This window comes from Belonocnema kinseyi, chromosome 4 (assembly GCF_010883055.1).
Source record: "Belonocnema kinseyi isolate 2016_QV_RU_SX_M_011 chromosome 4, B_treatae_v1, whole genome shotgun sequence".
Classification (NCBI taxonomy): domain Eukaryota; kingdom Metazoa; phylum Arthropoda; class Insecta; order Hymenoptera; family Cynipidae; genus Belonocnema; species Belonocnema kinseyi.
Window position 1 is genome coordinate 88,125,937 of NC_046660.1, and position 12,789 is coordinate 88,138,725.

At 30.0% G+C, this 12,789-nt stretch overlaps 1 protein-coding gene across 2 annotated transcripts in view; it reads right to left on the bottom strand.

Annotated features, from left to right (window-relative positions):
* Window positions 1–840: 840 nt before the first annotated feature.
* The window catches only part of LOC117171250, a 14,656-nt gene continuing 2,707 nt past the window's right edge, over window positions 841–12,789 (bottom strand). The window contains exons 2-5 of one of the 2 annotated variants that reach the window (XM_033358365.1): window positions 11,690–11,824; window positions 10,580–11,610; window positions 5,229–6,975; window positions 841–977 (exon numbers count right to left, since the gene is read on the bottom strand). In XM_033358365.1, coding sequence (XP_033214256.1) covers window positions 931–977; window positions 5,229–6,975; window positions 10,580–11,610; window positions 11,690–11,824 — 2,960 coding nt within the window. In that variant the 3' untranslated portion in view covers window positions 841–930. Of the gene's footprint in view, window positions 978–4,046; window positions 6,976–10,579; window positions 11,611–11,689; window positions 11,825–12,789 lie in introns of those variants that run through there. The other variant, XM_033358366.1, reaches the window with a different exon arrangement.

Below are 12,789 nucleotides of genomic sequence, written 5' to 3' on the forward strand. Positions count from 1 at the left end.
AAGCTATAAATAAAGTGAAAGGTGTAAAATATATACAAATGCAGTAATATTAATAATAATAAATTAATAAGTATGTGAAAGCCAAGATAAAAACAAAACGAAAATGAATTTATAATTCTAAATGGATCCATAATTTAGTAGATAATCAATTAATGGATAATAATTACATTTCACTACAAGAAATACTATTATTTATTGATATCAATGAAAAACTTATAGGTTTTCATTTTAATGAGCCTGACTGCGGATTGTCGTATTTTTCAATTCCATTCAGTACTGCTCTGTGAAGTTTTTCTAGGTGCACTGAAGGGGATTGATTTTTTGTCATCTATTTTTCGACGGTTTTGGTCGTTTAGAAGACGACCGGAAAAATCAGATACTCAAGTAAATTACATTTTTTAATCCCAACCAATGCAAGCCTTCTTACTGGGTATAACTATATGCCTCTAAAAATCCTGTACACGCGAAGAAATGTGTTTCAATCTCTTCTGGCAGTATAACAAAAATTCAGTAATATTATTATTATTTTAACATTATTAAATTAGGTTAATATTGTTCTCAGAACTTTGTTGTGAGTACGGAAACAATGCACATATTTAAAGTTTAATCTTTTCCACTTCGATGAGTAAGTGCAAGATTTCACCCATTTGGATTACATTTTCTTCGGGGATTTTCTTTTTTTTAAGGATTAAGAATTTTCAAGTGCACATAGCATTTTTAAATCTTTTGATGTTTGGATCACCCTAATGCAGGTTGTTGTAAAATGACTATATTATTTCTTTAAGTTTTTCAAAGTTATTTATTGTTTTCAACATGAAGTTCAGAAAGCGACACTGAGGAGTTTAAATACGTAGCATAGCATATCTTAAATTCGAAGATTCTGAAGAACAAGAAGCAGGTATTTTATTCTATCTACCTTCATAGCACCAATCAGCGACCAGGGGGAGTCCTGTGGCCAGGATGAGCAGATCTGGTACCTGAAAGTAAATATTATATTGTGCTATATATATTGTGTTATATTGTGCGACTTCATAATCAACCTTTCCCTATGAGTAACAAAGAATAAAACATCCAATTATTTTGCCATTTAATGCTCAGTTGTGTTAAAGGATGTTTAGAATGAACGTCATAAATTTAAATAAATTTATGCTTTTAGTGGTAAATATGAATATGATATTTTTAGTTGACCGGGAAAATAGAAAAAGGAGACTTTTCCTCACTAGAGGAAAAAGCCATGATATTTTCTAAAGCTCACATCAACGATTGAAAAATAACTTATTTTAATGTCCACTATTTTGAGACCGAAAAAGTCGTCTATTTCGCGTAGGTATTGGACATTGTTAGAAAATTAAGTAATGAAATTATAATTTTAATTTATCAAAAGTTTCTCTATCCTAGTGAAATAACCTGTATGGTACTAAAGACTCTTTTCAAATCTGACTGACTGAAACTTTTAGTACTCAGATAAACGATTAGAGCAAAATGCCGTAAACGGCCACCATAAAACATAATTAAATTTAAAATCCAAAAAACACGGCCAACAATTCCCTAGAGTTAATTAGTACATAATTTCTCAACTTACTAGCTGCTTGTCAACCGAGGCGTCAACCGTTCCAACGGTAAAAGCTAGCGAAAAAGGCGACGATTAAAAAATTCATTTTATATACCAACTCTTTTTCTCATATCCATAAGTAAATCCGTATGTACAAACCATCAAAAACAAACTGAAAAACACAGTTAAGTAAGCATGACTCTAGAAAACACATAAGCCTAAATACCTTATATTTACCTCATGCACAAAAAAAGGTAGTGATAAATTTGTTGTAGCTTAAATGCCATTGGTCTTGAAATGAGATTTTTCAGTTTCATATTTGCACCCTTGAACATAGGCTCGGTAAGAATTAAGGTTTGCGCTGAAAACATCATCTTTTATCAATAATGCAAGACCTAGTGGCTCTAACTTTCAGGGTGACCGTTTTAATCGAAAAAAAAATTTCCGGTAATTTCACACTTTTTTCATGGTTGATGAACTTGAAAAAATCTAACTCTATTCTAAAAATTTTCCCATTTAAAACAATAAACAATAAAAAACAAATTAAATTTACACGTGTGAAATGGCAGGTACTAATACTGTTCATTTGAAATTTTTAAAATAAAATGCAGATAAACTGCAAAATGTAGACCTTTTATAAATTATAGAGTTCAAAGATTCAGATTAAATTCCAAAAATATAAATCCACGTTAAAAATTTCAATTCTCTAAACTTAAGAATCAAGCAAAGAACTTTACAATTTTTCAAAATTATATTTTTTATGTAATTTTAAGCCAGACAAATTAAAAAATTAAAAATAATTTTTTTTTAATTAACAATTTTATAAATTATAAGTTCAATTATTTTCATATTAAATAGTTTAAGCATCCTTCAAAAATTAAAAAAGTTTATTTCAAAACATTGAGAAATCTTAGAAGTGGTTTTTTTTCCAAATTTAAAATGATTGTTGAAATTTTTTCGAAACGTTGAAATATATTTTTTAATGAATTGAATTTTTCCTTCAACTTTAAGAAAATCCTGCAAATTAAAAAAAATCCTTAAAATTTGAATTAATAAATAACAATAGGAACACTTATTATTTGTAGAAAAATTGGAGTAAACTTAAGAGATATTTATAAGTTTTAAAAATATCAAAATTAAATTTAGAACTTGAAATGATTTCAAATCATTTTCACGAAGTTTGTGACCCGAAAAAATTGGGCTATTCGTACCGAAATTTTGGTGCAAATACCCACAGCCGAATTTATAACAAAATGCAGATTTCAACCAAAAGATTTAGAAACTTCTTAAGAATTGTGAAAGGCTTAAAAAGAATAAAAACATTTTCTTAAGATTCCTAGGAAAATTAAAAATGATTTTTCATTTTGAAAAATTATTGTAACAGAAAATTTGAAAGATTTTCAAAGATTTCCAAAATAATCAAAACAGAACCTGGAAGATTTTAAGAATTTTTTTTAATTTATAGGATTTTCCAAAAGTTGTAGGAAAGGTTCGATTAATTTTAAAATGTATTTAGAAGTTCTAAACAAAAATGTCAACACACTTCTTTGCAATTACTTGAAGACATTTCAAGTTTTTAATTAATTTCAAGTCTTCTCAAAACTATGAAATATCTCTTGAAATTACTCAAATTTTATTTACAAATAAGAAGTGTTCAATGGCTATTTATACGTCCAAATTTAACAATTACACTTACAAATAAAACATTTTTTAAACAGAACGATTCGAAGTAGAAATTCGAAATTCTACAGATTCAAAGCTTTCTATGTGAAACAATTCAGTTTCAAATTGTTTACTTTTACATATATTTGTGTTCAATTTACTCGTCTTAAATTAACAGTGAAATTTGTAATGGTTATGAAAAATAATAAAAATAATATATTAATACATTTATTTATTCAATTTAATATAAAAAATAATATAAAGACCTCAAACTTTGAATATAAATATTTTATTGATGAATCATTAAAATTGTGATTCAAAAATAAAAGTATCGGAATAAATTATATTATATTAATCGCAATTCGCATTAAGATTTTCGAATTCAAACAGTTACAATCTGGAAATTCTCAAATTTTGAACGGATTTAGAATTCTGTTGTCAAATCAATTATTGTTCAGTTTTTTTATGCTTAAATTATTTATAAAACTGTTGAAGTCAAACTTGGGCGCTTTTTTTCTGAAAATTCGTAAAATTCTCGGTAAAGGAATAAATTCACTGTTATTTCCCGATCCAGCAGCCACCCTGAACTTTGTAAGAAAAAAACATTCAAATTGATTTGTTCTTGTTCTCATGATTATTTAAAAATATATTTTCCAAAACTTTAAATGTTATTTCCGGTTCGTATGTTTAATCAAATTAAACTTCTAAATTGTTTAGGATGGAAGGCTAAAATTATGAAATTCTAAAGACTGGGAAAACTGTTTCCAACCTGCTAAACAACGAGGAATTTTGTCTAAAACTTTAGAGGGCACGTTCAATGAAATTCTGAATATGTAGATATAATCAAAATCTTTATTCGTAAAATAGGAACATATGGGAATATAACACATGTCTATAATTATCTGAGACAGAATCACTGGCACGTTTCTTTAATGCTAAATCAGCAATCTTAAATTTCTATTTTTTATTTCCGGTGAGAAAAAATGTCTCGCAATAATATTTAACAATATCATGGCACTTAGCGATCAATTAGTTTTGGATGAAATGTTTCTGTTTGTTTGCAAATATTTATCAACAATAAGAATTTTTTTAAAAAACTATTTATTATATAATGAAATTTATCGCAGAACCAAAAATGTAACTTTAAAAAATTCTTGGGAGAAATATTTCCGCCACAGATCAAGTAGAAAATTATTGATTACACACGTATTCTCGTATAACAAAATTTCTAGTTCATATTTACGTAACTTTACATATTATTTAATACTAAAATGGAAGCCTTGCTTACTTATGGCAGTTTCTTCAGCCCTCGCAAAAAAGGGACATAATAGAGATCCCAAATTATCACTAAACAAGGCACTTGATCACCTTTCTCCTCTACATCATTACGGTATAAATGTTTCATCATAAATGTTTAACAAGGCATGGCAAAAGAATGTATAAGTATTGCATTAAATTAAAGTTTAATCACACTTCACTTCTATTTTCTCAAAAATTATAATTATATTTGTAACATTACGTAAACTGCTATTGAGCATATTAATTTTTATCAGATATCTAACGATAACTGCAACAATATTGCTAGAAACAATCAAGTTTCTATAAAAAATTTACTGTGACGCTTTAAAAAAACTAAGCATAACAATAATTAATTGTTCGCCTTAAAAAAAATGCAATATTCATAACAAAATAAAAGTACTCATGTACTTATTCCTTAGCCTCTTATCTCTAATTCACGATTGCAGGCTGGTTAAAATAATTGCACGTCACTAATATAAAATTGTAACCAATTTTGCTTTTCTTCTTTTGCACCATAAATTATCTGAAGTAAAAACTTTAAATAAAAATTCCAAAATCTCTTTTTTATCTGAATAAAAAAATCGCCTTTTGAAGCGACAATAAAACGAATGTATCTATGATTTAACGAAATATTGAACTTTCCTAGTACGTAGAAAATCAAATCAGTCATCTTATTATCAAGCTACAAAAGATACTTATCAAAAGATAGCTTAACTTATCACACAGCCTCCCTTTCCACTTTTCGAAGTTCCATCGGAAGTCAGAGATCCTCTTCGTGAAGCTGGAACCGGAGGCATGCTCGCAGTAGTATCCAAAAACTCTTCATCATCGGAATCATCCTTTCCTCTTCGTGGACCCATTTCCTTCATATATCTGTCGATCATATCACGATTCTTAGGAACAAGTGCCCCATTATTATCATTTAAAATCTGCCTTGAATTCTGCAAAGTGTAATAACGATGGGCATAAGTTTGCTGTATTTGAGCAAACGGTCCCATGTCATCATAGAAGTGAACATTCGGCTTCTTGGTTCCAATCCTGTCATCAAGACCTGCCCTTGCAAAATTGTAATCTCTTCTTTCGTACACTGGTTTTGAATCTAACAGGTTCAATCCATCAATGCTGAAACCAATCGGACGAACTTTCGTTAATGGTCCCGGTTCTGGCAGATTAATTCTTCGATTCTTAGTGAGCTCATCGCCATAAGAATATCGATCCTGGATCCAATTGAGAGTTCTAGCATTGACATCTTGCTGGATTCTGATTGGCTTTCTAGTTTCCACTTTTGCAACCTCCTCTCTTCTTCTCTTCTCCATTTCTTCACTTTGAATTTTCGTCTCTAGTTCTTCCCTTCTTAACTCTTCCTTTCGCAGCTCTTCTCTCCTAATTTCCCCCGTTATAAAATCATCCCTTCTGAGTTCTTCCCTTCTAGGCTCGTCTTTCCCATTAGCTTCAAAAGGTCTCACTTTATTATTAGCTACGTCCCTCCATCTCGCACTTTGCATGACGAGGTGAGCCAGCTGTTGAATAGTTTGTTTAGGCTCGTCTAGACCAGGAGCCGAAGGTTTTGCTGGAGTTGAAGAATCACAGGGCTCGTCTTTGAACCTCTCGTCCAATTTCAGTTTTCTCAAACGATCATAACTGTCTCCTTGACCAGCGAGAAGATCGTCATCTTCCTTCTCCCTATGATGCAGATATCTCATGCACATTTGTGTGATTTCATTACTCCCACATTGAATTCTGGCATTCTCAACAAGCTCGAGATACTGCATCTCACTTTCCAAAAAGGCTGCAGATAAAATCATAGCGGCTGTGGGTTCGCGATGCGTGAATAGCTTCTTTTTCGCAGTGAGAGCCTGGCCCATTTTTTCTTGAAGACGAGCGTTTTCAATCTTCTCCTGAAGCTGCTTCTCGTTCTCGATGAAAGCCACTGTTTCTTCAATCAGACATCTAGAATCCATATTCATTCTCACGTCGTTTATGATGCGTCTTTCAGCTGAAGACTGAGTGCGAGATTCACGAATTGCAATAGTTTGGAAGCCGAGCTGTTGTTGGGCTTTGACGAAAGGAGACTGGGAGACTGGACCAAGTTTCGTCCAAATCGAACCGAGTTTTTTCGGAGGGGGAGAGACCATTCCGGGCTTTGTCATTGCGGTATTTTGATTAATTATTTGAGCGGTGGAATAAGATGTGCTGGGAAATCGACAGGGTTTTGGCGGAACGAGGTCCAACTTTGGAGGAATGACTCCCGGTTTCGGTGGAGGATTGAGGTTTGTTATGAGAGGCTCTGGGAGAGAAGGTGGCATTTCCGAATCGGTTTCTGAATCTTTTTCGGGAGTCTTGTTTAAAACGGTTGCATGCACGACGTCTAATAAATGATCCAAACGACTTTCTAATCTATTTTGACGATCTCTGTCCACATCTAGGAATTTTGTGACCATGTCGTTCTGTGCAGCAAGGATCTGAAATTAATGGAATAATTTGAATAAATGTTAAGTCTACTAATTTATGGTACAAATGCGTACGTCGGGCAAAAAGGGTTTTCTGGACGAATTAATCTAGACTGTCCAGAGCTTACATTTTTTATCAGATTTGAACTTCTTATGTAATGAAGGTCGGCGAAATTTTTAAGAGTTTTGTAAAAGCTAATTTTTTATTTATTTAATAAACACTCCTATTTTGTTAAAAATACTCATATTTATTCAAAACATGACAAAATCAGTAGCCACACCTTAGAGACAATATCCAATAGGTTACAAAATTTAAAAAAATGTCTATATTTTTTATTAAGAAATTAATGAGTGAAAGTGTTACTTCGAGATTAAAAATATTTGGAGCCTTCATTTTTTAATTTTTTGCTCGGAATATACGTAAATTTTTAATTCTAAGTAATTGTTCATGTTATAAACGAATACATACGTGAATAATTTCTCGCGAAAAAAGACTTCGTTCTTTTAACAGAGTAAATTTAAAAGTTTTTATTTGTTTGCATCAATTTAATAGACAAATACCGATTTTTCGTCAAATTTCAATCGGAAAATGTATTTTTTTTTTCAACTGAATAACTCTAAATAAGTTGTCAATATACCCTTTTTATATTATTTTATCAATGAGTCACAACACTGTCTTTTTCATAAAATTTTTTATAAATGAATGAAATTATTAGGAGAATTTGTCAGGCGACAATATTTCTTATTCAATTAAATAAATTTTTTAAACCAAAAACAGATTTTCTTCAATTTTCAAAGGTGAAATTGCATTGTTTCAACGAAATTAACTCTAAAGAACTTGATATTAAATTTTAATATTAATGAAATAAATATTAATTTTATTTATTTAAAATTTTATTACTGAAAATTATTTTCAATGATTTATTTATTATACTTATTTTATTAATGAGACACACTTGCGTTTTTCATCAATAATTTTATTACAAAATTCGCAATTTCGTCATTTTTTAAGAGTTTGGTATGCTGGAAAATTATTTAGTAAATATCATTTTGAAAAAAAGGAATCTAGCGGTTGGAAATTGATGGAAACATGTAATGGTTTATAAAATTTATTTAAACAATTAATACTGTCACCGGGCGAAGTCTCCCAATAAAAAAAGTTCTTTCTGAGCCATTGGCAGTTGACTTGGTTAAAAAAAAGGAATCCATTTGTTAACTAATAATCAAGCTATGAATTTGTTTAATAAATTTTTTTATAAAATAAACATTTATTGTTAGCTGATAATGATTATTGTTAATGATAATGAAAATACACGAAAATCTAAATTATTTATCAAATTTATTTAAACAACTAAACATTTTTTATTAGAAACCGTCAAACCCTAAGGTAATATGTTCATAATTGGCATTGACATTGATACAAATTTAAACAAACAAGTTTAAAAATATGAAATAAACTTCATTGAATTCATTAAATTTGAAATGAGTTTAGAAAAGTACAAAGGAATTCGAAGAAATTTCATTTAAAAAAAATGAATTGAATTGAGTAGAATTAAGTGAATTTAGAATTCAAGTAAATTAAAAAATCAAAAGTATTCCAAAGAATACAAAAATTTAAGGTGAATTCCAAAAAATAAATTTAAATTTCTTTAAATCATCGAAACCTTACTAATGTCTTACCAGAAGAGTGACTAATGACTAATGTGAATTTAGAGGAATGTGAGGGAAACGAGAAGAGTTTGATGAAATTCATAAAAAATCAGATTGAAGTTAAACTAAAGAGAATTAAAAAGAATTTGATGAAATGCCTAAAAATTTAAGAACTTAAGATGAGCTTTAACAACGACTTCATTAATTAAAATAAAACAAAAACTTTGTAAAAAATCACAGAATTTAGTAAAATGAGTTTAAATTTAGAAGAATTTAAAAGGATAAAAAAATGCAGGATAAATATATTCATATCCGTCACTTCTTGTGAATAAATTCTTTGAAATACATTAAAATATTATAAAATAACGTGAAATTTCATGACATCTAATGATATTTCTTGAAATCCTGGAAAATTAATTAAAATACTTTGAGAGCTCTTAAAACCCAATAAAATCATTGAAACCTTCCAATATTATAAAATCCCTTGTAATCTTTTAAAATATCTTAAAACATTATCGGTCTCGTAAAATCTTTCAGTATCTTCCGAAATTGTAGGATATTATTTATAACCGCATTCAAATTTGTTTAAATCCCTTAAAATTATTAAAACTCTTGGTAATCCTTTGAAATTATTTAAATCTCCTGAAAAATGCGTTGAAACTATTAAAATAAATAACAAATTTCTGGGAATATTTTACAATTTTTCTGAAATATTTCAAATCCTTTGATATCCTCGGAAATCTCTTGAAACTTTTTAAAGACATTTAAAACACCTGGAATTCATTAACAATACCTTCAAATATTTCAAATCCCATTAAATTACAAAAATCAACTAAAATTTTCTTTGTAATCTTATAAAAAAAAACTCAAATATTAAAAATTCTTATAAATTAAAAAAAATGTATAGCTCTTAAAATACAACGAGAGTTTTGGAATCCTTTAAAAACAGTGAAATCCTGTGAAATCTCTCAAAATAACTGAAACCCATATAGGTTTTGTAAAATGATTTTAAATCACCGCAAGAAAAATAAAAAAATTCTTTATCCTAAAATATTTTGAACGCTTTAAAATCCCTTCAAATTAATGACATTTAATTATTCCTTGGAATCGTCTAAAATTCCCTTAAATATTTCAAATTGAAAGTTCTTGAAATGCCTTAGAAGTTTGAAAAAATCCCTTCAAATTATTGAAATTTATTTTAAATTTCTCAAAATCCTTAAAAATACCCTAAAATATTTCAGAAGAATTCAAGGAAATTCAAAAATAGTTATAGATCTGAATTTAGTGATTAAATCATGCATTGATATATTGAAAGAGGCGATTAATGTGATATTTTCATTTAAAAAAGTAACTAAAAAGTGATTTGAGAAAAAAGTGAATATAATAGTGACTGCAGCAGCCCTGATTATTTTTTACAGTTACTTCTTACAGTAATTCCCTGATTTGCTACTTTTTTTAAATCCCCGCCTCTTAAAAGCTTTGAGTTTATTATACATTTTTTTTAAGTTCCATTATGGGCTGCAAATAGGATACCATAGGGACCAAACGGGGGAAAAGTATTTTAAAAACTACATAGACTGAAAGAAGAAAACCCATAAATAGCTCAGAATTTGCAACAAAAACGGTTTTTAAGTGAAATTGGAAACAAAACTTATTTGACCCTTAATATTTTTAAATCTTACAAAATGTAGCTATGCTAAATAAAAAAATCTGTCTCCTTATTATCCACCTATAAAAACATATTTCATTGACAAACCAATCCTGAAAATGTCAACCGTCAACAAATATATTATGAAATAAACTAATTTAAAAATCGACCCACACAAATATTTTTGAAATTTAATTAACTTTCAATTTTCAAAAAAAGCGCTCAAATCGGATCAAAATTGTAAGCTCTAGATTAAGTTGTCCAGGAAAATCTTTTTGGCCCCCTGTGCGTCAGTCAAATTATAATTCTAGAAATTACCTTATTAACGACATCGTTCTGAGAACTAATAGCACTCAACATCAACTGCTCCAACTTCTGTGCTTTCTTCTTCCTGAAGGGAGCATTCGGCATAGTCTCAGTGTCAGTATTTACCGCGAAATCCTTCATTTTCGGAATTCCGTCTTCGGAGGGAGAAGGGGATTCTTGCAGAAAGTCAATCGAGAGAGTATCATCATTAAAAGTAGCATTATTCGTCAAGGTCGTAGCATCAATGTTAGGAAGATTCATTCCATTCTGGGCAGGCAAACGCTGATCGAAAGTCTCGTTTAAATTATGCGCCTTCTCTTCCTTCGCAGTTTCGCAAAAGGCTTCATTCATATTGGGAGCAAATTCTGGCGAGTAACGTGGAGACAAAAGTCCCTTCTGATTCATGTTAGAAGCGTAATTTTGAAGACCTCGAAGATCCTGATACTGTCGATAATTAGCAGCTAGATTTTGTCTGAAACTCGGCTTGCGTGGCTCCTGTGGCATCGCTTGATTGTTAATAGGGTTTTGTTGAAATAGGTTTCGCGCTCGTAAGATATTTTCCGGGGCTTGGTTCTGACTCGCTAAGGGATAATTTTGCAGTTGATCGTTTCCTGTTCTCCATTGAACTCCTTGATCAGCGTACAATGCATCATATTGATTCGTATTGAGTAAATTATGTCGATAGGTGGTTGGATTCAGCTGGAGCAAATTGTTGTCCGACAACTGATTCTGCAGCATGTTCTGATGCAAGAGAGCTTGATTTTGCTGCATATTTTCTTGGATTATTTGATTATGAACATTTTGGACACTGTTTTGAAAAGGAACCTCACTAAAGCGATTGTTGGAGAATGTATTTCGCTGGAATGTTTCTTGGATGGCTGGTTCCATGACTGGAACAGCATTCGGTGGCAGAGATTTTCTAGCGAGATGATCTAATTGATGCCTTGTGTTCGTCGCAGCATCTCGTACGGGAGAAAGCACACGAAAAGGCTGAGCAAGGACGGTTTCATTAGATTCTGGAGAGTCTGGATAGTCTTCTTCTCCTAAAAATGTAAGTGAGTAAAGAAGAATTTGCGGAGATGTAAATTGTATTTATTAGAGCAAATATTTTGATTTTCATACTCGGTGCTGCCCACGTTGGCGAGAGAGCTTCTGTTCGATAGAGAGATTCTAAAGGCTCTTGATATTTATAGCGCATTTGGAGATTTTTGTTCGTCTTTACGTCTTTTGGTGGAGATTTTATGACGCTTGTTGAATCTGTTCAGCGACAAAAGGAGAAAATAAGTATATGTGTAGATTAATTTTAGGGTTTAATTATAATTTAATGGTGGGGAATCATAAGGGGCTAACCCACCAAATGTTTAAAATGCACTTTTTTGGCTTTTTTATTGTCCAATCTGTCCTATGTCTACTGCTTGTTTCAGAACGTGAAAAAATTTAATCTTACAATTTTTAATAAAATAACAAAGTTCCTCAAAAGGATTTCCCAAGACGTTCTCGGAGAAAAGTTATTTCGTCCTCCTGAAAATTTTTCCGAATAAGTGTTAGTCCCTTATGCTTACCAACCATTCAGTTATCGTTTTATTTTAAACTTGATTTAAAAACATGACGGTGTTTAAAATAATGAATTGAAACAAAAGAAATGAGCATCAGTTTGAATACTTTTATAAACAAAATATATGAAACGTATAAGTCTTTTGAAATATTTCTTTATCTTCACTAATTGGTTCAAATACTAGAAGAGATAATAAAGTAAAATATATAGCAAAACTATATTTAGAAAAATAAAATCAACCAGCAAATTAAATTTTAAAAATAAACTATATATTTTTGTCGACCGTATGTAATTTTGCAGGGCTAATAATTTCTAGTTTTTAAAAACTTTATTTCAAATGTTTAATTATTAGATATTTAAATTTCAGTTGATTTAAAATATAATTAAAATTAAGTTAGTTGTGCCAACAATTAAGTCTAAGGGAAAAAGAGCTTTCTATGATTTATGACAAGAGAATAAAACTCACAAAGTTATTATTTTAACAATAGTGTTTGTGAATGAATTTTTTAATTTAGCTTCTTGCCAATTTTTTAAAAAATGGTTGAAATTTAATACATCTTTCCTTATTTTTTCGAGGGAAAACATTCCCTAGAACACTGCTATTTCTAACATAAAAAATAGGCATGTAAGCTTTAAGTATAGTAATGTGTTTAAAAAATGGTTTCTT